Source organism: Lytechinus pictus, chromosome 5 (genome assembly GCF_037042905.1).
Source record: "Lytechinus pictus isolate F3 Inbred chromosome 5, Lp3.0, whole genome shotgun sequence".
NCBI lineage: Eukaryota > Metazoa > Echinodermata > Echinoidea > Temnopleuroida > Toxopneustidae > Lytechinus > Lytechinus pictus.
The window spans coordinates 32,332,864-32,360,140 of record NC_087249.1 but is presented as its reverse complement, the minus strand read 5'-3'; the positions used below and the strand labels follow the sequence as shown (position 1 = coordinate 32,360,140).

Below are 27,277 nucleotides of genomic sequence, written 5' to 3'. Positions count from 1 at the left end.
ACTGTGCTTTTTAAACAAGCAAATAAAGAAGAATTAATAACTCTGGGTCTATAGCACAGAGTTCGGTCCTGTATATATATATCCCCAGATAAAAATCACACTTTTACTGCTGAGCAATACTGAACTTCTCATTATTAAAAATCGAGATGCAAGTTTCCTTGCAGGGCTGCAAAATTAATAGCTATTTTGTCACTGTTTTTTGTTGTTGTTGAAATCTTGCCGAGTACGTCATGTCTGCCCCATCCCTCAATTTTCTTTGCTCATCATCTGCTTGTGAATTAAAATTCCAAAACGTGCATCGATACTCGCATACACGCACTATTCGGTCTATATGTGTAGACTATACTCACGTACTTTGCACAAATCAACAGCTCGTACGTGTACTTTTGTGTGTACAGATGGTGGTTTCAATTCAACTCTGTAAAAGTTTTGATCTTTTCATCAGATGATTCGCCTCAACAGGCATTTGATATCTCTACAAGTTAGATAGATCTAGGTCTAAAATAAAAGTCATATCATAATGGATTCGTCATTCTCAGACATTGAAGAAGATGTATACCAGCGATATGCGTATTTTGAAGAGGAAGAGGTAAGTTTATTTCTTTCTTTTTTCTGATGATGGGTTCTGATGTCTGCATGGCTGTCCCAATACCGGTACCGTACTGGTGCGGGCGGTAGGGTCTGTGGATCGGACGACTGCTACAGGCTACAGCGGCCTAATCAAAATGTGATGTACCCTCACAAGACAAGAGTCACATCTCCGTGATAATAAACGTGTAAGATTTATTTATTTGTGGCTGGGCCATGGGAATGATGTAGGTCGTCATCGAAATGTCATATTAAAAAAAAGGCTTGCCTTAGATATATTTACTTAGATCTGGCCTAGGGCTAGGCTAGTATACCCAGTTGTTGTGTGTCCGGACAGGTTGTGTGTCCGGACGATCAGTTTTAGAAAGTCATTTGGAAAAATTTACAAGCAAAGTTTCATAAAATGTTTTGTACGAAATGTTAGGTAATATTATAGAGAACAAAACAGAAGATGATTACAACTATTGAATTCGTATTTTTAGTGTAATCCAAAGACAAAAAAGAAGGCTTCAAAAATATTAAGTGTCCGGACACCCCACCACCCCCCCCCATCCTACTACTAGTAGTAGTATACCGTATGGGCATGCACTTAGTATAAGTCTATAGTACTACTATTCAACTCGGCATATTTCAAGGATTTTGAAATATTCCCCCAAATACTTATAAATAGGGAATTTATCTTGATTTCATACCTTTGTTATTTCCAGGGTAATCTGTTGTCGGTATTTTATTGATCAATCTGTCGACTATTTGCGCGGAGGATCGAATTATGCGGCTATGGCCTTTGAATGGCACTAGTATTCAACCTAACGTTTGTGAGGATAGATAGCGAATCTCAAAATGGTTTAGATTGCTAAATTAGATCTAGATCTATGTAAGCCTCTGGCTTTGATTAATTCCCTGTTTGGTCTCATCTCAAATGGTCTAGTCCATAGTCGGATGGGACAAGGGCAGATTGAGAGACCGGGTCATCTTTCATCGCTAGGTTGAATACTACTGCGGACAGATTGAATACTAGTGCCAAAAACCATCGCCGTATAATTCGATTGCCCAGTGCACACAGTCGACGGAAAAAGAATAACCAGCATTAGCTCTTGGAAATAAGACGGGTCTAAAAATCAGGTAAATTCTATATGGTATTTGAGAAAACTCTCCAAACGGGTTGAATACTAGTGCCCTTACGGTATCTAACAACATTAGTTCTGGCGAGATGATTATGAGAAGATGAGTCTGACTCGAGAGTGAGACTGCGTGAGTACCGTAGTCCGCAGGGGCCGCGGAACGGTTTTCAAAGTGGGGGGCCGACCATGCTAAAAATCACAATCATATGGTCATTTTTACGTTTTTGTACACGGTTTTGGAAAAAAGTGGGGGGGGGCTGAAGCCCCCCCGGTTCCGCGGCCCCTGGTCCGTACGATACATTTCATTTGTTCTCCCATCTCAACAGAACAGGACAAGGAAAAGGAGTAAAGTTAGGGCCTAAACATTAAAACTAGATGTTTACTGTTCCTGTATCTCATTCGAATTCACAAAAACAACTGTTTGTGATACTACTTTCTACTAAGTTGATAAATCGTCAAGCTCACTCTGCTTGCTTGGGACTTTTATTATGAAAACCTTTCCCCAATGCGCTATGCTGTCCTCATTTCTTTTTACATCATGCTACTTCCGCCTAGAGCTTTGTCCCAAAGCTTGCATTATACAACCATTAAAAATCCTGTTCACCTATGACAGGGAAATTTGTGGTTTTTGACCACCCCCCCACCACCAACCACTGTTACGCCCTTGGGCTCATAAATGAAGCTCAATGAAAGTCATCCCTTTCTCAATTTTTATTCCCTTATCGCATACCCTGTTGTGGCACAATTTGGTAATTTATCTGAATGTGCAGTTGTCAAAATGTGCCGCCACAATGTTACAACACATTTTGGTAACCACATCGCCTAAACCCACTTGTTCTACCATTACTTTTGTCTCACCACCAGTTGATCTAAGATCTGCACGGTCCAATACCCACTTGGTCGGATTATGGCAAGAATGTTGTATGCCATTTCGTCCAATAACCTTGGACTAATCTTTGGTCAAATTTCATTTAAATCTCAATAGCCATTTCGTCCAATATCCTTTAGTCCAATGTCCATTTGGTCGGACTTGATCCAATACCCACTTGGTGCAATTGCCCCCATTAACGTTTTTATACCAAGTGAGAATTGGACCAAATGGGTATTGGAAAAACTGTCAATTGGATCAAGTGGGTACCTGTACTGGCTATTGGACAAAATATCCATTGAACAAAGTGGCATTTAGGCGAAATGGCTCTTGGACGAAGTCGCTCTCTTAGACCAACTGCTTATATAGGACAAAGTACTATTCAACAAAAATGATATTTGACTAAAAGGCATTAGACTACATGGTCAATTGACAAAATGGCGTTGGATGTAGAGGCAAATCCCCCCCCCCCCCACTCAAACACAGATAAATACTACCCCTGCCAAATCAAAGCTTCATTCTCAATGACAAAAAATACCCATGGGGTTAACAGCGATGATCTCAGTGAGAAACATTATGTGATGACATTAATTCTTTTATTTTATGTCATTACCATTACAACACAGCGCCTGATACCTCGACACAGTCATTATTTTATTATTATTCTTTGTTTGTTTTGGGGGGAAGGCCTCAAACCCGATACCATAATTATTTATATTATGCCACAAAGCTGGCACATCCTCCACAATTTGGTACTAGTAACATAAAAACCCTTTAGGCATAGGTGCACTATCAGCACTTTTTGCAGTTACCAAATTGTGCCATGAAATAGTTACATAACGTTTGTGTAAATGGCATATTTTGGTAATTTACCAAAATGTGTTGTAACATACCCTCATCTTCAAGTAAAACACCCATCATCACCTGATGGATGTTATGCAGGGAGATGATTGGTTACTAGTATTTGATAAAACAATATTTTTTGAGGGTGGGAGGAAGGGGGGGAGACTAGCTACTTGGTCACGTCAAAAGTAGTATTTTACGCATAATGCTGCCCACGATAGGTCATTTACTAATACATTGTATTAAATAAACCAATGCAGTATGCTGAAAACATTTCAAGCTCCCAGAAACACCATCCAAAATTTTTAGTCTACAACCATGGCTGGTGGGTGCTTTATAAAGTTGTTTGTTCGTGAAGAGTGACTTTAAGAATGACTGGTTATCCATGAATATCATTGACCACAAGAAAGGATCGGAAAGGATCCCCAGTTGTTCTTAAATTCACTCTTTATGACTTCTGAATTCTGCATTTTCTATAGACTTTGTACAGGAATCGTCGGGTTTTGATTAACGGACAAGTCCACCCCAACCAAAAGTTGATTAATTGAATTCATTAAATGAAGAGAAAAATTCAACTCACATAATGCTGAAAATTTCATCAGAATTAGACGTAAAATAAAAGAAACAACATTATAGAGTTTGACTAAAATGTACACAACAGATATGCACATCCTGGTTGGGATCCAAATGAGAGGACTGATGACATTTCTATTTACATGTATTTTGTACTTTATTATTGTCTAGTTGTCATATGAAAAAAGTTTGTATTCCTCCCTGAACATGTGAAACAATAATTTTTGTTCCAGTCAAATTGGTCATTATTGTCTAATCTTAAAAAATTAAACTATTGAATAATTCAAGCGATAAAATCCCAAAGAAATAGTAAGGGACATCACCAACTCTCTCATTTGCATATCACTTAGTTTTGTGCATATAAGTGTGTTGTTTATATAAATAAGTGGAACTTCAAAATGTTATAACTTATTTCATATCAAATTTCAAAGAAAATTTCAGCATTATGCTTGTTTGATTTGTTTGTGTTGATTCAAATCAATTTTTTGCTGGGGTAGAATTGACCAATTGGAAGGGGGGGGGGGGAATTTTTTTGGTCAAGCAATACCGTGTTAACCATTGTATTTCATTGCATGTTTTGGCAAAGTTTATCTATGTATATATAGCTGTTGTGAAATCATATTTTTGTTTGTCGTTTTACAGCTCAGTGATATATCAGACCCAGCCGAATCACACGAAAATATAGGAGAGGAAGGAGGTACCCACAGACTGCAAGCAGGTAGGCGAGTAGGGAGGGACAAAGAACAAGGCCATGGAGAAAGCAGCGAAGGTCACGTTGGAGAAGGTACTGGTAAATCATCCAGAGGTGGTCAAGGAGGCAGAGGGAAAGGAAGACCCAGAGGAGGCAGCAAAGGACGGGTAGGAAAAAGAGTAAGCATTGTAACAGGCACTGGCAGAGGAAGAGGCACAGGAACCAGTAAAGGACAGGTTGGAAGAGAATCCATAGGCAGAGGAAGAGGTGCAGGAACCAGCAAAGAAGGACAGGTTGGAAGAGAATCCATAGGCAGAGGAAGAGGTGCAGGAACCAGCAAAGAAGGACAGGTTGGAAGAGAATCCATAGGCAGAGGAAGAGGTGCAGGAACCAGCAGAGGACAGGTTGGAACAGAAGCCATGGGCAGAGGAAGAGGTGCAGGAACCAGCAAAGAAGGACAGGTTGGAAGAGAATCCATAGGCAGAGGAAGAGGTGCAGGAACCAGCAGAGGACAGGTTGGAACAGAAGCCATGGGCAGAGGAAGAGGCGAAGGCACCAGCAAAGAAGGACAAATTGGAGGAGGAAACAGAGGAAGGAGAGGTAGAGTGTCTCAAGTTGGGCGTAGAGGCAGAGGTTCTAGAACTGGACAAGGACTTGGAGGAATTGGTAGTGGCTATGCAGAAGATAGTGTAGAAGGAGGCAGCAGCAACCAAGGAGATGGTGGAGAGGGCCCCATTGAACGTGAAGGCAGAGGACAGGGCCGAGGACGAGGCAGAGGACGAGGCAGAGGCCGAGGCAGAGGCCGTGGTCGACGTGGAGGAGGAGGAGGACATGATGCCGAGGTTGCTCGAATTGAAGGTCTGCGTCAAGATCGTCGTGAAAGATTGAAGGTTTGTTACATAATTCGACATAAATAGTTCTATACACCTCAGGACTCTTTGTTTTGTAAAACGAAAGGGATCATAATAATTCAAAACTGCAAAATGGAGTCATAAATCCCTACTTGTTGCTTCTCCAAGATATAGATTCAAGTGGAAAGTTGTGAAAAGAAGCCCCAAAAAGTTAAAAACATGTTTTTGCAGGGGAAGGAGGGGGGGGGGGGGTAATCCATGTCGGTTTATTTTCATTCGGTCTAATGCCAATTTTTCCAATTATGTGGGTTTTTTTTATATCCCCCCCAAATATGTCATTTATGGGGAGAAAAAAATAAAAAATATATATATACGTATGTATATACATACATATATATATATATATACAGTTATGCGTCAGTGTCATAATGTAGAAACAAAAGAAGACTTAATAGAAACGCTGTGAGGAGACATAATCTTCTGCATCTATATTATATAGATATAGATGCAGACCCTCAATAAGAGCAATTAAAGTATTTCTAGAAAGGAATTTTGTTAAAAACAGTTTTTACCTAGTCTGTGTAAGCAATGATGTTGAAATTCATTAAAGGACAAGTCCACCCCAACAAAAACTTGATTTGAGAAAAAAAAAGAAAAAAATTCAACAAGCATATCACTGAAAATTTCATCAAAATCGGATGTAAAATAAGAGTTATTGCATTTTAAAGTTTTGCTTCATTTCACAAAACAGTTATATACACATCTCGGTGGGTGTGCAAATGAGGAACTAATGACATCACTCACTATTTCTTTTGTATTTTATGATATGAAATATGAAATATTTTAATTATCTCCTCATTGTCATGTGAAATGAAAATTCTTTCCTTCCTAAACACAGGGAATTTCATTATTTTAACATTTTTTGCTTCAGGCAAGGATGTTCTAATTGTCAAATTCGTAAAAATTGAAGTATTGTATAATTCAAACAATAAAAAACAAAAGAAAGAGTGAGTGACATCATTAACTCTCTCATGTGGGTGTAACTGTAACTGGTTTGTTCATATAACTATTTTTTTTAAAATAAGCGAAACTTTGAAATGTCATAACTTTCTTATTTTACATCCGATTTTGATGAAATTTCCAGCATTGTGCTTGTCTGATTTTTCTCTATTGATTCAAATAAAAAATTTTCGGAGGTGGACTTGACCTTTAAGAAATGATTTCATTTTTTCATATTTTTCTTCAAATTCTAAGGACGGAGCATGTGCTTTAGAGACCACTTGAGCTTATAAAATCACTTTTGGCTCAGATACCATCCTCTTGCTATCCATTTTCATCATGTCGTCCATGTCCTAACCACTTTCTTGGTTCTCCTGCAGACTTTCACTATTTTACAAATATAAAAGAAACATGTAGGCCCACACAAACTTGACATGATACTTGCATAAGTGAATTTTCAGTGATGTATATACCGGTTGGAAATATTTATTTTGTCAAATGAGGAAAAAAAAATATTCAATTGGGATCATGCAGACTTATATCACAATATTTCCCTTTCATTCTGCTTTTTTTAGGTGAAAGTAAGAGATATGACGAGGGAACAATTGGAGGACCTCGTCATAAGGCAAGTGGAGAGGGAGCCAGGGCTTATCATAGATTTAATGAACCAGGGCCAGGCAACACCCCCATCCCCAGGTGAAACACAACGAGACATCCCATCATGGTGTGTGTGCAACAATTGCACAGTGAAGCCTACAGATCGGGAGAATGTGTGTTGCGGATACACACCTAATGAGTGCCTCACAAGACATGGTGTAAGTCAACTTCACTTGATGGAGAATCGTATTAGGATGGGAATGTTTTAAGCAAACAAATCCAAAATAAATTCATATGTCCTGCACAAGGGATTTGAAAGACCACATTTCTTCACAATTGAATAGGCAACTATTCTCAGATGTTTAACCAAATGCACATTTTGAGATGTACATAGTACACAAATAATGAATATTTATGAGTGCAATGGACAGAATACTTTAGGAGGTGAAAGATGAAATGATCCATTCAACGAGGTGAAGCCGAATTGAGTGGATCATTCATTTCATATTTCACCATATGAAGTATTCTGTCCATTGCACGAATGAAAAGAACATTCATTATTTGGTTTATATGACACCTTAAATAGATTGTTTTTCATATGTTGATGCAAAATGTGCAAAATATGCTTATGCTGTGCGAGCTCGGTCTGTTGACTATCACGTATACACTTATGCATGGGTGGCTCGGTGGCGTGCAATGGACAAACTTGTATGGATCCAAAATTGCACGGTTGATGACATCATTGTAAAATGGGCTGAATGATCGATATTGAACAACCAATCAAATGACAAGGAATATCTTGGTGTCATATAATATCTGTTATCCCACTTTGAATCAAACATCCTTTTCTTAGTCCTTGTGTGACTTTGCCCAACATCCAACAATACCTTGGTGTTTTTTCTCTTCTTTTACACAAACATTTTAATTTCTTTCTTACATTTGTATCAAATCAAGATCTAAATTGTGTTTTTTTCAAAGATGATTATTCAAAAATTTGTTAGCATGATGTAATGATTTTCAATAGCATAACTCATGGCTGAAAATTAAATTTACACCTTCTGTATTACATTCATTGTTATTTTCAGATAAGTCTTTTTAAAAGAATTTTGTTACAAAAAAATACAAATTTTATCAAATATTTTATTTCTTGTTATTGCTTTCCTTTCAGACCTTTGCTCTCATAATAGATGAGGCAAACCTGGCACTCCAGAGGGCAATGTGGAACGATGCCTACAACCTTCTTGTGGCAGCTGAGGAACCAGGCCAGGCCAATAAATCCATGAGGCACTCGGCCTATAGGTCTGTAATTTTTTGGCAGCATGGGACATTGGGAAGGGGTAATAGAAGAGTTGTCCCGAGCTGCTGTTCGGACAAGATTCATGAGAGATACCCATCCCCTAATGATCAGTACACTGGATTCATCCCAGGAAGATTTGTTTAGCTCGGTATTCCTCATCTTCAGTTTAACTTCTGTAGTTCAATAGAAACTCTTATTGATTAGTGTCTTAGATTTTGTTTGTTTTCGCACTGGCTAACTTGTTTCCAAAATTTCATTCTCTTTTAAAGCTCTATTCAAACGCAAGAAGTAAAATATTTTTATAATGTTATCAAAAGGAAAAGTTCACCCTAACACCGGGTCGGATTATAACAAAAATCAATCAAACACAAAAAAATTCAATTTCATCAAGATGGGATGTAAGAAGAAATTACATCACTACGATTTATTCTGTTTGACAAGTTACATACGCATCAGGGGTGATATATAAATGAACCACTGACAACACACACCACTTTTCTCTTTGAAACTACTTCAACTGTGTGGTAACAAAGATACAGTTATCTCCCATGGTGCCCAGTTTCCAGGCTGACCGGTTATTTTCACAAGATAAAAATGAGTTGTTTTAGACATTATAAGGTGCACATGTTCTATGTCATTTTCCATGGTATATGTTTGATTCTTACGACATATTGATCAGATACACCATATTGAAGTAGCTTACTTAATTACATTGCCATGTCATTACATTATAGCAACTGACAAGATATAGATATATTTTGTTCATGTATATGCACATTGTAACTGTAGATCAATGCAATTAAAGTTACATTCATTGATGGACCTTATTTTGACATGCAACCTTAGTTGAAAACATACTCGTACATTGTATAAGCATGAAAGTTGTAATGATAAAAGGTAACCGTTTCTGATTGAGAGAAAATAGAGACAAACTGTAAAATGTATCAGTGAAAGGATTTATACGAATGATTATACAATATGCAACTGAGGACCATTATTTTTTCATGTAGTTTTATTTCTAAACATTTATTTGTACCTCGATTATATGTATAAAGAATGCCATGATCATAAAATCATGTCCTTTGAAAGAAAAAAACAACAACTTTCTTTTGGCGATGTAGGCAAGTTACACCACAGGTGCCTCATATAAAAGCATGAACAAACTTATGTTCTTCTAATGGTTGAACGGTTTGGGTTCAGTTGTAATACTGGCTTCTGCTTATATTTATGAGTTTGCAATGTCATGTAAAAATAATCATAGGACAAATACTGTACAGCTATTCTAAAGAGGAACATTATTTTTTGGTCGTAGAATTATTTCCTTCTCAAAATATTGCTGGTGACAAAAGGGACAACATAAAACTGAGAATAACAGAAATAAACAGGATTTGATATCCAGCTTGTCACAAAATAAGAAAATATACTGTACTTTGAACGACTGGAATAAGTGCGGCAAAATAAGAACATATACTGTACTTTGAACGACTGGAATAAGTGCGACAAGATCAAATCAATTTTCCAATAGATGTTTTGGAGTTTATTTTCACAAGGAGTCGAGTGTGACACGCAATCTAATTGATTAATTGATATGCAGTAGAGCATGTCATCTTTCATAACATGACTTGACCATGTGATACTTTTTATAATGCATGCATTTGGAAATTTAAGTGCAACTCTAAAAATCTTACTTTTAAAAGATCTTTGTGAAACACCCCACTGGTCTACAAATTCCTTGGACTTTTGAAAATAAAAATTGTAATATTTACTTTTGCATGTTTCCTATATTTGATATGTTATTCTTCATTAAACCAAACCAAAGATATTTGTTGATCTTCCCCGATAAAACGTGTGAGTGGTGTAGTCTCTGGTAATTTGCATATCATGGTTACAAGAAAAGGAAAGAGTTTAAAAGAAAATGTAGAGAAGGCAGTGGGGGATATTTACATCTTCATTGAGTGAAAAAAGTTAATGGGCCGTTGCAAGGATGGTGTGTTGCAATTTACAGCAGTTCTAAAGTTGATTTTGAGCAACTTGTGTGGACAATACAAATTATTTTCTTCAATGAAATAGAGTACCCAAGTGATGTCACAAAAAACTTGGCTTTCATCGAATTCGATACCATATTTTGGTAGAGCATGTGAAAAATGCCTATTAGCCGATTTGGTGGGAATCAGTCCATGGGCTCGAAGATAAGACCTCATATCTTAAGGCCCCATGAACCAATCCCACCAACTTTGGCTTATAGGGGTTTTTTAATCATGCTATACCAAAATGTGTAAAAAATGCTGACATGCAAAACAGGAAAATTGACGACATGAGTCTTTGGTACTCTATATGTAATAATGGTATTGTTGTTCTTTCAAAAGTAGGATAACCAACAATACCGTGAAATGGGGGGAGATAGGAGTATTATCTACATTAAATGACAAAATTTAAAGTGGAAATTACAAGTGGTTGATTTCATTCAACCAAAGTTTGTGATAATAGAATTGTCCTAATACCAAGGAAAATGAAACGAAAAAAAAAAAAAAGGGGGGGGGGGGGGTATCGTCTTCATTGCACAAAAGATTTCATGGCACAAAAGCAGAGTTTCAAATCGATCACCAATTTAATTTGTGCTGCTAGAACGTGGCTTGCAATGTTTCTTGCAACGACCTATTGGTATGGAACTTACAAATGGCCATCTTCACAAAAACAATTTTGGTGATAATTTTCTCCCTATTATGGATAAGATAGGAAGATAAAATCAACAATACCTTGAAAAGTGCAAGAATACTTGAACCATGTTTGCTGTTGATCACTCAGAACATCATTCATTACGAGAAAGATAGAAGACCCTGTGACCTTTGACCTTATGACAGAAAAGTCTTTCAGATCTTTGTCCTCCTATGTGCACACATACTAAAAATGTTCTTTAGCTATTGCAAAAAGATATATTCTTTGAGCACTACATTATGACCTCTGTGTCATTAAAAGCTAATCACATCATTATCATTGCAATATGTACACAATGTAAATTTGAATTGGATCCCAAAAGTCCTTCAATCAATATCATGACAGTGAGATATTCAAATGTATGCAATGACCTCTGTAAATTACATCACATGATCCGAAACACTACTCAAATTGTCACTCCTACATGTAAACTTTGACTAAGTCAGACACTGACCCGTCAGATGTTATCATGAAAATGGAACTACAAAGGACAAACGCCCTCAAAGATTAGTGCCTCTGCCAACCGCTTCAAGTAGATGGAGTCATGAATAAAAAACTGATTTCAGCTGTTGTCCATATGGTTTCATTTAAATTATGTTTTACAACTTACTCAAAAAGGAAAAAGAAAATTAATATCAGCTATGCAATACAGTCAACTATTCCAACAAGTTGAAATCCTTATATAGTGATTTTTTTTTACCAAGACAATTTTATACATTTGTGCACAACTGCATGTATCATTGTGTTCCTTATGGTGACTGGTCCAGTATTTTGGGTTTAGAAAATCCAAATAAGTTCATTTCTGGATTATATGAACTGGTTTACAATCAGGAAAGAAAATTGCAAGCGTCTCAGATTGGATGAAAGAAAACCAACATTTAGCTTCGTTTCCATTTTGCAACTTATTTTGGAATGATTCCAACAATGGGTCCGAGATGGTCACGTTCCTGAAAAGTTCATACGGCAAATCTACTCCTCCTTCTCTCCAAAATTTCTTGAACATTGGGTAGAGGCATTGCTGTTTCAAGTCGTGGCCTTATACGGCGTGGATCAGTTTCCAGCATCTCGATAGGAGAGGAGAGTGGCAGAGGATCATTTGCGCGCATGATGAAGATTTCCTCCATCATTTCTCTCAGGTAGGGGTAGGTTTTTGCCTCTTTTACACCAACGGCTACATACTGCCTTGCATGTTTGGACCATCTGATTTGGTGCCTGTTAATTGGAAATATGAAATAAGGTAAATGTTAGGATACCTTCACACTAATAAAAGGAATATAAGGAGAGTTTACATGATAATAAGGTGTGGAAGACAATGAGGAATAGGTAAGGGGAAGGCGGGGTAAGTTGTGACACTTTGCTTTTTTGCATGTTGGAATTGATATGATTAATGATCTTGTAGAAATGAGTACCTAGCCTTAAAAATCGGATTCTTTTGAAATATTTTTCACCTGTATTTAACCCTATCTAGGCCGGAGTATTTACCCCACCTTCCCCTACATTTATATGCTCAAAATGTACCATTACTTCCTATGACTATGACAGAGTAACTTTGTACTTACTTTTTTTCGCCATTTGCATCCTTCTTGTAAGGTCTATCCTTGTGGGCTTGGTAATCAATGACTGCCATAAAGTTTCGTGCCCGAAATGCACGATACCTGAAAGTGAAAATAGATCACATAAATATGTCACACTAACTGGTATACTTATGAGGTTCAATGCATTGGGCAATTGTAAAAACGAAAAACAGGATCATCTAGAGTGTAAAATATTAGGAAGGGGCCAAAATTTGTGATATTTAATTGTAAATGTACATACAATAAAACAAGAGATTTACTAAGCAAATCCAATCTTTCTTCATTGATTTTTTTGCTATTCACCTGTAAGTAAAGAAAACATCTTATTCTTATGACCCAAACTGAACCTTTTTTTTTTATTTGTTCTTCTAAATTGAAAAATAAAAAATTCAGATACAATGTAAATTTTATACAAAAATGTCTACTTACCCAAATGAATATCGCTTTGAAGCATACATAAGAATGTGATTGTTCAGGCTTTCAATGGTGGAAGTGTGCCTGGGAGGACATAAATACCAAAAAACATGTATGAAATATTTATTTAACAAAGAGAGTCGCTAAGGCAAGTACATGTATATAATGCACCTGCCTGTAACACGCAAAAAGGATTTATCGGTCAAGCAAGAAAAGTGGAAAGAGGCGACTTCACCTTTAACTGTCTGACCTCAAAATCAATAGAATTCCTGGGATCTATGCTAGCATCATACACACCAAATTATATGAGCCTAGGTTCAGTTGAACTGAAGTTATCGCGTTTACAAGGAAAAGTTAACGGACAGACAGATGGTCGGACACTGATCGTGATACCATTATACGTATAATGAAAAGCACATACAATCAAAATCCAAATGTAAGTATGGAGACCATCTTTGGTATATTTTTCAGCACATGCAATAAATAAGAATAGAATTATAAATCCATGCAGTTACTTGAATTGTCCGTTTTGTTCTTACAACAGTAACCTTTGATGTTTGGGGAAGTCTATATATTGGAGAATACATAAGCAATTAATTGTCAAAGTTAGTTTCCTTACTAAATTATAATTTTGACGTACCCCCAAAATCCATTTCCAAAATGCATAAATGAACCAAGAAAACAGTTCGCTATCCCAAGAACAAAGTATTTCAATGTGTATGATAATACGCCTTTGATCTTCGATTTCATGATGAACAGCATTTGCCGATAGGGTGTTCCATCCCATGAGTGGTAAGGTAAAATAAAAACAGTGTCCCTCTTATATGCACATAAGATTCAAGTTGGGGTATTCAGTCATGACAAGAATTATTTATTTTCATTTCAACACAAATTCTAACGTGATCATTGCTGTTCCCATTTGCACAAACGGACAAGTTGAGCCTTCAAATAGAAAGTTATCGTGAGTTGAAGATACTTTCTGGTAATGATTTCTGTTACCTTTGAACCCACAACATCTAAAAATAAGCAGACCATTACTTCTATATATACATATATACTTCAACCAAGTTTGAAGTTGATCAGTCAAAAGATTCTTTAATTATTCTTAGAATTTAAATGTGACATAATGCCTCTGGCAATCGCCTTCAGCAACCAGAACAGTTCGCAGACTTTTCATGAATGAGGAAACGTACAATGTCACCAATTGCTCTTCTGAAGACCACTTTGATAAGCTGTCAGCATAGACAAGTAGTTCTCATTTTGAAAGCTTCTATATAAACAGTCACAAACCAGTCAACCAATCAAAACTATTTCGTCAGCATTGACTATTATTCATCATCGCTGACCACTTTAATGAGAAAACAACTCCTAAAGCCATACCATCAAGAGTATGAAAGTTCCAGACATACTGTAAGCTATGAGGCGTATTGAGGAATGAACACTTGAAAAGAATGTTAGAATGTTCTTTTGTGGAAATTAAATAACTCACCTAAATGTCACATATCGCTCAATGTTTGACAAAAACCGCTTCTCATAGCATAACTCTACCAATGCACGATGTGGAGGAGATCCTGCTTGCAACCATTCCTCCCTCTCAGGTAACTCCTCATGACTGCAGGTCACTGTGCCTTCATCCAAGCCAGACACCCACTCATGCTTGTCAGTTACATGATGGGTCAGTCCTCTCCATTTGGCCTGAAGAAAGAAAAAAAAAATTAAGACTTGAAAATTAAAAATTTCACTGACCCGCTCCTGCTGAACTTCAACCTGAACTTCAACAGGGGGGGGGGGGGGGGGGGGGGGGTGTAATCTCTGATACTCCAATAATACATGGGTTATACACATGAGGCCAAGAGAGTATAAAAATGCTCTAGCCTAATCTGGAAACATAGTGAATGGGCTCAAGCCTAAATGGTTATTAGACCACAAGTGTAAATGAAAAGTAGACTAATTGATTTTAAATAAACTAGGATTAGATATGCGGGATAGGAGAGCAAATGCAATGTATATAAAGCGGGTGTAGACCAATCAGCATTTTTCTCAATGAGGGGGGAACAATACTTTCTTTTCACAAGTTGGAACGTCAAACTTACAAGAAATGCTCGACTGCTCCTGCCACATGTCTCTGCGCACCACCAAAAGTGAAACACGACATGCCTCACCCAATACAATAGTGCACATGTTGATACCTTGCCTGCTGCCTGCAAATGAAGACAAAATGAATGTTATAGAATTCCTTAACATTGCATAATCCCCTAATAACAGGAACAAACACAATTGTTAGTGATAACTTACACTCAAATTTTCAATTCATAAGAAAAACATCAAATATGAAAAACTTTGAAAAATAATACAAAAATTTATAAATCATCAATTGAAATTCCATGTTTGTTCTCTCTGCTTACCTTGGTTAGCTTCTTCCCAAGATTTTTCCCAGCATGCCATACATCCCAGGAATGACGAATGGTGGGCCTTTTCTCTCCTGTTTTTAGAATTAAAAAAAAAACTATTACTTATCATAGAATTTTGAATGGAAATCAGTTGCCCAATCTTCATTTATCAAAGAACTAAATTAGTAGCCAAAGTTGTAGTAACAAGGCTGGACATATACGATGGACAAAAATGAAGGGGTACTGTACAAGGAAATGGTGTCCAACTACGTTGTGTCTTTAGATGAAGGTCACCACATTATTGTAACTGCATATTCAACAAATATTACCATACATTGCATCATGTTAGTGCTTTCTCAAAGTTGAAACATAAAGTTTTAATGTCCATGACCCCGTAACACAAAGGTTAGCGATTAATCACTAAATAAAATAGCCTATCAGAATTTTGCTTAACAGACTGACTAGGAACCAATCAGACTATCAAATGCAATCTATTTTTGGTCCCTAGATCAATCATATGTCTTGTAGTTAATTGCAAATTAGTAATTGATTGCCAATCTTCTCCTTGAACCAAGAATCTTAATCTGATTTGCTACAGCTAACATTGATCTATCAGTTGTAAAATTGGAACATAATATTAGTAATTGATCGCAAATATTTTCTTGCAACACCCCCTTCGTCTATCAAATTAGCGATTAATCGCTAACCTTTGTGTTACGGAACCCAGATTAACAATTAATCATGACAAGCTTTAGCTTTCAAATTCCTATTCAAGATTTTTCTAAAATAGAAAAAATATGAAGATGGTTTAACTGATGTAGTAAAAGTAAACTTACAAGTTCCATATGGACATTGTTTCAATGGATTTGAAATATGCAGTGATGGGAGAAACTTAATTTATACCTCATTCATTATGAGACAGTCAAGAAAGCCAAAATGTGCAACATAATTTGTAGGATCAAATTATAAATAAAAGTGTGGTAAAATGGGTAGTCATTATGGCACTACGACAGAATTCTGTCACGCCTGTCCATGCAATGTTATTAAGTAATATAAAAATTACATACTCATATAGCGGGTAATTGAAGGATGAGCATCGGTCACCAGTTCATCAATCTGCACCCCTTCTTGTTCAAGTTTGTGAAGACCCCGCTTCAGTCCCTCCAACTCCATAAGTGGGCTCTTCCCCCCGGTTTCTCTCTTTTCAACCACCTGCACGTCAACTACGTCTTTCGTGTCATGTGCCATGAGAATGTATGTCAGGTACCGCGCACAAAATCCTGGTGAATCATTGCGACCATCACCTACCCACAAAAAAACAATTTTGAAAGCATTACAAATGTGAAGTAAATTTTCATTATTTCTCATTTCATTTCCCTACAGACATGTACTCAAATACAGTTTACATGTTTAGAAGAGATGAAAGGGACTGGCTATTGAATAATCTTGTGAAAAGTACACCTGTTAGTTGTTCTTTCTACTTAGGTTCGATTCAATGATCATCTATTTTTGAGTGCATGATTTGTTGACCATCTTTCAAAATTTTCAGCACTGACCTATCAATCAAAAGCTGATCATATACAAAAGAAGAGCATTCCATTACATCTTCAAGAGGGGAGAAAAAAATGTGGCCGACTGACTGACCAAAGTAAACTGCATCCTTATGCAAGATGTTTGGTTGGGTTTTATCATATTGACACCTGCTATAGATTAAGCCCTAGTATGACCTGATCGATGTACATGTACATGGAGATGACGATCCTGATTTGGTCAAATTTGTACTGTTCAAACTTTAACATATTAGACATGACTGGCAGAATTCTATGCTATTCTATTTCTAAATATTTGTTACTTGTCTGTCCCTACAAGAAAAAAAAAACATTGTTCAAAACAACAAACAATAGAAACACAACTACAGATTTTCTGAAAATATGAATTCAAGTTAATTAATTTACAAAAGGAACCAAATAGAAGCAAAAAAAGTCACCTTTCATAAATGACACAATTGAAATAATTATTTATTACTTACCACAAAGAACTATCCTTCCCTCCTTGTGTTTGGACAACACAGTTGCCTGCACTTCCTCCCATTTCTTCTCGATGGTCGGGGCAATGTACTTACGCTGGTGTGCATAGAAAGTTGAACTAGATATCATGTTCAGGGACATGAATCTGGCTAACAGGCTCACCTTATTGAAATTATTGCCTGTCATGACAATAGCCGAGGCCAGTTTCATGTCTCCCACATGAGACCTTTGTAGGGTTTCCTGCCCACACCAGCTTGTAACATGGCCATCCGAGCAAACCTGTCATAAATAAAAGATAAAATAAGTTAAATGTTTAACACAGAAAATCAGGTAGATTTGACCAAAAAAAATTAATACAGCTTGAATGACACATACTTACCCATTTGACATGCACAGATGTGCCAGATGGTGTAATTTCGACATCTAAATCTTTTCCGCACTTGCAGGATGACCTCACTTCTTTACACAGGCTCTTGAGTCTACTCAACGAGACAATACAGAAGTTTGTTTCTGCAGCCTGTGCTGGTGTGACTTTGGCATGGAGGCCACTCCTTGTGAATGCCTCACATGGTTCGTCTGGCTGTTGTGGAGGTAGCTCCCCTAAGACCTCCTCCTCCGCACCAATCACATCGATGTCCTTAGGGAGTGGTCTAAAAGAAATACAATATGTTGCAATCCGATTTATTTATTCATTTTAACCCTATCTAGGTGGGTGGGGGGTTTCCTTGGAGCCCCCCCCCCTCAACGATTCGCTCACTATTTTTGCCGCGCAAAATTTTTGGACCGCTCCGCTCACTGGATTTCTTCCTTCAAGTCTTGCACAAGTTTTCAGACAAATTTTGCAACATCCGGGTATGCAGTTCCAATATTAAACAACATTTTGTAAGTGCAGACCAAAAATTGCTCAAAAACGTGATTTTGTGTACAAAGTCAATGCGAATTGTGTTTTCAACCAAGAATCATATATGTATGATTATTTTCAGCTTCGCTGATCTAAATAGTTTAGTTTCAGGCCAATTATGGTTTCAAAAGAGTCAACAACAAATTTCAAAGAATAAAATAATGAAAAACAAAGAAATACAAAAGAAATTACAAAAATAAATATAATACATAAAAAGTTGATCTGACATCACAATATTTTTGACATACACTTGCTAAGAACACCATGAAGTGTTTCTTCACCATTCTTCATTCATGGATTTAGAGGAAATTAGCATCATCGCTAGAAATTTGCATTAATAAATCACTTTACAATTTGGTAGATAATGCCCAAGACAACCTGTGTGCCAATTTTTGGCACGGTCAATGGCCAAGATTTCAAGGGGGGGGGGGGGCCTAGGAGGCAACCCCCCACCCCCCCCCCCCCCCCGCCCCAGCCATTTGAACTCCACATGCGACATCTGAAGATACCATATCTGACATGAATGTATATCCCAGGAACATACATGTACATCATGTAGAGTTACAGTTTATTAAACACACCTTGTTTTTCAACCAACTGAAATATTTTTGAGCAAATTGAAACTGGTGCTTGATTAGATGCAACCATGTCAGCTAAGGGCAGGGTCATTTACATGTAATTTCAATCTTTTTAGAGCAAGGCCACTTCTCTAGAGTGAACATTTTCAAATTATTTTTCACACTATTCATGAAATAGTTTTCAATGTTGAACTGCCATTAGAAAAGCAAAATTCCTGTAGCAAACTACCTTGTACAGAAAATAGCAAACTAAACTCTACTTACCCTTCATGGAAGGTAATTTCGGGTTGAAATTCGCTTTCTGGTTCATAGTCACTGTCAGCTTCATAGGCCGTTTCATATTCCTCCTCCTCCTCCTCCTCCTCATCAAACCACTCTGATGTGGCCACATGTGTATAACTGATGTTGGCACTGTTGTGAAAATTATGAAATCAACAGAACATTCACATTCATGTAAACAACATGATAAATCAATAATAGAATGCAATGCATATTACAAGAGCTTCAGTTTATTTAATCTTTGGCACATTCATTTCATTTTTTTATCAAGAATGGGATGGATGCTCTTTGATTAACTTACATGTGTAACCCCCCCCCCCAAAAAAAAAAAAAAATCAACTATGCACAAAGCTTGACCACAACAGGTGCACTTCTCTGGTTATTTGTGATATTATAAAGAAAGAACATGTATGCCATACAACCCTACTGCATAACATGTACCCCAATACCAATTTTAAAAACTCAAAACTCAATTAAAAACCAATGGGAATGCAATAAAAGTTTTAGACATGTAAGACATTTTTCTTGCCTTGCATCACATTGTGAAGGCATATCTCCTTACTTTCAGGATATGTAATAGAAATTCATTTTAGGACATTCTTCATATTGAAAAGCCTGCCAAACAGTCTTCGATGAATTAACAACTACAGACCAGGTAGCAGGAAAACATCACTAATAGTAAATACTGTCAATGGATTTGCTCAGGTTATTAGGGGCAGAATATTGCATGATTAACAAGGTATATCCCCTTTATTTGATATGTTTCGCCAGACATTTCATTCTATAGAAAAACATAATGACAAGGTTAGGCAACACAATCAAATTGCAAAAAAATAAAATGTACACTGAATGCACCACGACACAGCCCTATATTGCCATCATGAAGAACTGCATGAAAATTTAAAAATAATGCTCTTCTTTCCTACTTGGGTATATAAGTGTACGAACATAGGAATCAACAATGGTAAAACTTACTCTAATCCCTGATTGACCAGTGTCTGCTCTTCAAGCTCTACTGTTGCACACTCCTCATGCAGCGAATGAATCCCAGACACAGTTGGACTGGATCTGAATAAGTTATAAAAAAAACATATTTATGTGTGCATGATAAAAGGTTAAAAGGTTTCACGTTTACTTTCCAAACGACTATTTATGTTTTAAGATACAAATTATATTCATGTCCTTGCACTGACCTACACGACACTTGAGCATGTGACCCCACATCAAATCAGGTCATGACAATCCTATCTATCCTACATACACACACATGATCAAAACCAGTGTGAAGCAAAACATTTATGTAGCGGACAGAAACAGGAATGACAGACGTTCAGGGAATATGATGCCTTCTATCCGGTAACACTACAGGTACTGCGGATAGGGCACAAAAATGAATGCTTACCCATTTTCAGAGGGAGGATCGACAGCTGTGGAACTGTGTGAGAAGAAAAATATAAATCTTTAAAAGTATGACAGAGATTTTACAGACTAATCCTCAACCTCATTATACTACATGTATGTTCTTCATACAAAGAAGAAATATTCCATCTGCTGATACATGTACATGTATGTGGTGTACTATTTCTGTATAGCAGATGACCCCCCCCCCCAGAAAAAAATTTAATTAATGAAAATCAGCTGACTTCTCAACAATACAATCAATGTCAAAATTGATGCTTTCACCAATGCCACACCCAAACTTTGTGCTTCCTAAAAATATTGAAAAGTACTCTAAACAATAGACGATAATGAATTGTTAAAGAATATTAAATAATAAGATAAACAATCGACTACATATACACCAACATCTAGCATTGGTGGAGCTACATGATATTTAACCCTAATTCTCCCGAGGGGGGGCCCCTCGACCATTTTCGTGATATACCTGCTGCGCGAAATATTTTGACCTCGCCGCTCACTGACTTTTTACTTTCAAGTCTCGCGCAAATTTTGAGACAAAATTTGTGACGCCCGGGTACGCGGTTATGACATTGCGCAACATTATGTAACTGCATGTTGGACCCAAAATTGCTCATAAACATGATTTCATGTACAAATCCAATGCAAATTGTGTATTTAGCCAAATTTCATAAATGTATCATTATTTCTACTTTTACTGATTAAACTTAATTAATTTTGCCTTGTTTATGATCAGAATTAAGTCTGGAACGATTTCCATCGAAAAAACAAGAAAAAACAAAAAGTGAAAAAAAAGAAGGAAATACATAACAGATTAAAAAATAAAATAAAATACATGAGAAATTGATCTTGGTACCAGAATTTTTTCATTCAAAATTGTTAGGAATGCTATAAAGAATATTTTCACCAAAAAAATAGCATTCTACGAGCTTTATTTACGGAATCAGAACAAAAAGCATGATTTCATGATAAAATTAGCATAATTCATATAACAAAAATATATGAATTCAGTGAAATCCAAATGAGTACATAATGTCATTCTCTACCATCATGCAAATTTTCGGTGTGATCGCGCAATCTGCGGCTGAGATCTTAAGGGGGGCCATTATGTCCCCCCCCCCCCCCCCCCCGGAATGACAAGAATCACAATACCACAGGAGATTTAGGGTTAAGAAAGTTACAAATCTCAAAGGAGGTTGGAGGTATCAAAATATACTAATGAACTAGTGACAAAACAATTAGCAATTACATGTACATGTAGACTTTGTCCACAAAAGCAAATTTTCTAATAATAACGTAAGAACCGCTCCAAGATTCACTGATATTCATTCTGCAGATAGTATATATGAACTGATTCAAAAAGGTATTTGGGAACAGTGATCCTGCTTGTACTTCAGTAATGCCTACTTCCAAGCAATTTTCAAATACAATATGTACCTGTGTAGATGAATGTCTTTCTTTCGGTGAAATGGTGTGGATGATGTAACCGGGAACCTATTAAAATAACAACAAGATTAAAGTAATTCTTCTTCATACATGAAGGAAAAGGTTAAATATAGAACATTATGAAGACAAAAACTTTATTATCTACGGTATTATCCATAAAATAATAATTGTTGTATACCTTTATAAGTCATGCCCAATTATAATAAAGTAAGCACTTACACAAAAAGTGACAATTTTATTTTCACAAAAAGATAAATTACTGAGATGAAAAAGTAAAGCAAAATTATCCATTTTATGTGTTCCATGAACTTCCATGCCTATTATTGATTCACATGTATACTGTGCACTAGCCTGTTTTTACGAGTGGCGCTTCATTTGATAACGTGATTACCTGATTTTCCACCTACAGATCTAAACCTGACAAATGTATCACATGCGATTGTTCCCAAATATTTGCAAATGTTGATACTGTAACAAATATTGTGATAAATACTCACATCTCCATATCTCTAGTTCCATGGGCAGATTCAGCAGATTTAACTGGCGTTTGCGTGATGAACCTGTAAAAAAAAACATAATTCTATCTTTCATTTTTGAAAACATGAACCATACATGTAAAGCTTGATACCAAAAGGGGCTATATCCACTTTCAACCCAAACTGATTATTGTTTATAAGTGCATCTATAAGTATTGGCACACTGGCAGATGGGGGGGGGGGGGGGCATTTCCAGCCTCTGCCCCCCTCCCACTGAGAGTCATACATATTATTTTTAATGTAAATACATTTTGTCGTTTATACCCATATTCAGAACTCCTCTCCCATCCCCCCTTTAATTTTCAGTCACTGCCACTCTAGAGTAAATGAACCCTGTGAATTTTGCAAGAGATTGATCACTGCTCTTGCACCGATCAAAGGATTTCTACCTTGAAACACCAATGTGATATACAACTGAATAGGCAATTAGATAATCATCTACTGGTAATTGTATTCCCTTTCCTTCTCAATGGTTTTTGTATGAGAAGCTCATATGCTTGAGCAATAGTGCTGAATTTTACTATTGCAAGGCCTAGCCCATGGAAAAAACATTTTCTTACTCTCACGTGTCTCATCTGTTCTTAAATTTCTACTAATCTATGTTATTCAATTTCAAATTGTATTTTTTTAAATTTACATTGCACAATTTGGGTAAGGTTTTTGTGGCAAAATAATTAAAGGACAAGTCCACCCCAACAAAAACTTGATTTGAATAAAAAGAGAAAAATTCAACAAGCATACATGTAACACTGAAAATTTTATCAAAATGGGATGTACAATAAGAAAGTTATGGCATTTTAAAGTTCCGCTTCATTTCACAAAACAATTGTATGCACATCTCGGTGGGTATGCAAATGAGGAACTGATGACATCACTCACTCACTATTTCTTTTGTATTTTATTACATGTATTTGAAATAAAAAATATTTTTATTTTCTCCTCATTGTGATGTGAAATGAAGTTTCATTCCACTCTGAACACATGGAATTCAAGGAGGTCCTAATTGTCAAATTCGTAAAAATTGAAGTATTGTATAATTCAAACAATAAAAAACAAAAGTAGTGAGTGAGTGACATCATCGACTCTCTCATTTGGATGTAACTGGCTCGTTCATAAAACTATTTTGTTAAAAATAAGCGAAACTTTGAAATGTCATAACTTTCTTATTTTACATCAAATTTTGAGGAAATTTTCAGTATTGTGCTTGTCTGATTTTTCTCTATTGATTCAAATCAACATTTTTCTGAGGTGGACTTGACCTTTAACAACAACAACAAATTTTTTGTACGTCCATCCCCCCATTAATATTCACTTTCATAATCTGACCATGTCATGGTCATTTGAGAGCATTATAGACTGTCAAAACTCAAAAGAACAAGAAATCAGAGACAGAAAATTTCATTAAAGTCCAACAAATAGGGGGTGGGATGTACATATTTAATGGAATTTCCCAAAAGTAATTGCGAATTTACAGACTGTATCATTCAGGGCACGTTGCACAAAGATCTATTGCAAATGCAAGTCAAAATATTTATAAATATCACGCACATTGGTTGAAAGTCAAGTTGGCGTCTGAATACTGAGTTGCGTTCTGAAATGGGCCCAAGAGCTTAGTATTTCATTTTCATGTCAGCCTTCATGTACATGAGCATGTACAAATGGACTGAACCCGGACTGAACTTTATCTTTGTCATACAAAATTAAAGACTTGACCATTGCTCAAACCTCAACCAAAGCTATGTGTCATTTGTTTAAGATTTTCCCAGTGCAGCTTAGATTACAGGCAAATGCCTCAATGCCCACCAGACGACAGGTGGTTAAGACCATTATTACTATCAGCTACATGTTCAGTAGCATACATGTACATGTTCGGTAGACTATGGCCTATTACAAACCTAGCAATTTGTCAAGTCTGTAAAAAAATTATAAAAAATAATATAATAATAATATAGGGTATTCATATTGTGCACATATCCACTTTGTTAGGTGCTCCCTTATTACCCGGCTAAGCTAGGCGTTCAGAGCGCACTCAGCTTCTTAAGGAATTACTTCCTACCGGTACCCATTTACCTCACCTGGGTGGAGTGCAGCACACTGTGGATCAGTTTCTTGCTGAAGGAAATTACGCCATGGCTTGGATTCAAACCCACGACCATCTGCTTCAAAGTCCGGAGACTAATCCACTGGGCTACAATGCTCCACGGACTCGCCCATGTAATATTAGGCGGACATGGCCTGGGTACTCTCCAAAATGGGGTACATGTAGAATGGGGTATAGAAATAGCACTCCAAATAAAAGAGGACAAATAAATTATGCATTTACCTTGATTATATGAAGGTCTATCATCACACAGAATCCCAACATCGAGGTACAAACCAATTCCAAACAAGGAGGATTAGAGTTAGACCTCTCTATGTCGCGTTTATTTTCGATATCGAATGGCCACTTTGTTTTCAATTTTGAAAGGAGAATGGTCACGAGACAGAACTTTTTTTTTTTGGGGGGGGGGGTCCAGTATGTGAGAATGAACACGAGCCAGAACTTTTATTTTTTTAGGGTCCAGTATGTGCCTCGATGTCAGGATTCTGTGTCAAGATTTACCTTCAGGCTTCATCCATACAATTGAATTAAGTGGATAATTTATTTTTTCCCGTTTTATTTTGGGTGCTATTGCGACCCAATTCTACCCAAATTTGGAGAGTACCCTCTGCCTAATATTTCACTAATGATTCCTGGGCTCCGAACCGCTCGGCGGGCCGGAGCTCCATGGTTAACCCTGTACTAGGCCTAGTATTACTGGTACTAGTCATTACATAGTCAATGAATAATACTAGGCTATAGTCAATAGTACTACATGTACATTAGATCTAGTTAGTACACAGTCATTACAGTGTCAGTGTCACTCAACATACTCACTGACCTGACTAGAAGTTATACAGACTACTACAGTCACAAGTGTCAGTGTCTACCTCGAGCAAAGTTCGTGCATAGAATTTGTCAAATCGTAAGTTTCGGCATCTACACTAAAGTATGATTTTAAAAAAAAGATGTTTGGAATCATAAAATACTGTATAATTATCATCATTTTACAAAGAAAATCGTTAATGGCTTACTTTTTGTAAACTATTAAAATTTGTTATCCCAGGGCCAGGGGCACCCATCTCAATGTCCAAATGTGATTTTTTTAGTCATGAAATAAATTATTCATTAGTCCATTTTCTCAGCAATCGAATGCTCCAGTCTTCATGGTCTAAGTATGAATGATGCATAATTTACAGGTGCTATCATTTTCAAAAGATGTATACCCAGTTGTTGTGTGTCCGGACAGGTCAATTTTAGAAAGTCATTTGGAAAAAAGACAAGCAAAGTTTAATCAATTTTTAGTACAAAATGTTAGGAAATATTATAAAGAACAAAATACAAGATGATTACAAGTATTGAATTCATATTTTTAGTGTAATCCAAAGACAAAAAAGAAGGCTTCAAAAAGATAAACTGTCCGGACATCCGACCCCCCATCCTAATACCCAATTCATTACATTGTCATTAGTCATTACAATGTCAATGTTTGCAATTTTGTTATAATTTCTCATAAATTCTCTTTTTGAAAATTATGCTATTTTGTGACTAAGGCTACGTCTCGTCTGCTCTTTTCACCGATAGTATCGATATCAAGGTAGTTTAGTTTGGAAGCCTTTCGTGAAACAGATTTAGTAAGATTGGAACTAACTCCATGGTTGGTGGATAAAGACATGACTAACTTGTCCAGGTGGTAAGAAACGGGACCCAGGAAGCTGAGCTGATCCCGGGCGGGAGCTCCCTAGGTTAGGATTCATCTTGCACAGTAATGTTGATATGAAATGAAGTTAGCAACCAAATCAGCGAATATAGATTCGCATGCGGCATACTAGCAATTTGTTCGCCACATGTTCGCATGATTTGGTTGCTAACTTCAGTTCCTATCAACATTGCTGTGCACGGTGAATGATCCTAACCCAGAGCTCGCGAGCGGGAGCTACCTGGGACTGGGTTAGGTAAATTCAAGCTATCCGCGAACAAGTATTGGTGATGAGGTGTGCTGGTAATTGGTCGTTGCGAAACTGCATTAGCGCCGAAAATTCGATAAATATGTGAACAAAAGGTCTCATTAAATCATGAACGTTACTCACATTGCCAGCAATGATTCCGCCAGCTCATCGCTCGTTTCGAAGCCTCCCCTTGACTTGGTCTCATTCCACTGAAGGAAAGTTTTCTCCATCAAAACTATATGCTTCCTCTTTGATCTTTTCTCTCTCTCTCTCTCTTCATACCGAGCTCTCGACCTTCTCAGCGATTCCTTCTTGGAGTTGTCCCTCAATTCTTCCATTTAAATTTATCCTTATTGTCCGTTATTCGATCCTTTCGCGTGCGATGATAATATCCTGTGACTGTGATGTGAACCGGTAGCTTGTGTGCAAAGCGTAAACAAGTCGCTAGCCGGCTGGCATCGGCGCTTTGAGCTTGCACGCACCGTTCGACGTTTGCTTTCTCAGCTACACACATACGGGGATTTCTAGATACTGCGCATGC

The 27,277-nt window shown here is 36.9% G+C and overlaps 2 protein-coding genes across 2 annotated transcripts; one reads left to right on the top strand and one right to left on the bottom strand.

The window, feature by feature from the left end:
• The first annotated feature begins 403 nt into the window (after positions 1 to 403).
• LOC135154286 (spidroin-1-like) lies at positions 404 to 10,267 on the top strand. Its single transcript, XM_064100272.1, has 4 exons — positions 404 to 589; positions 4,636 to 5,574; positions 7,110 to 7,349; positions 8,300 to 10,267. Exons 1-4 carry the CDS (start codon positions 521 to 523, stop codon positions 8,570 to 8,572), a joined length of 1,521 nt encoding a protein of 506 aa, XP_063956342.1. The 5' UTR covers positions 404 to 520; the 3' UTR covers positions 8,573 to 10,267.
• LOC135154285 (uncharacterized) lies at positions 8,805 to 27,216 on the bottom strand. Its single transcript, XM_064100270.1, has 15 exons — positions 26,878 to 27,216; positions 22,669 to 22,731; positions 22,163 to 22,219; positions 20,709 to 20,741; positions 20,282 to 20,374; positions 19,292 to 19,438; positions 17,928 to 18,198; positions 17,551 to 17,827; positions 16,589 to 16,825; positions 15,537 to 15,613; positions 15,225 to 15,332; positions 14,621 to 14,826; positions 13,147 to 13,215; positions 12,703 to 12,798; positions 8,805 to 12,355 (listed from the first exon to the last, which is right to left on the bottom strand). The coding sequence occupies exons 1-15, from the start codon at positions 27,072 to 27,074 to the stop codon at positions 12,100 to 12,102; spliced, it is 2,187 nt and encodes a 728-aa protein (XP_063956340.1). The 5' UTR covers positions 27,075 to 27,216; the 3' UTR covers positions 8,805 to 12,099.
• Positions 27,217 to 27,277: the final 61 nt, after the last annotated feature.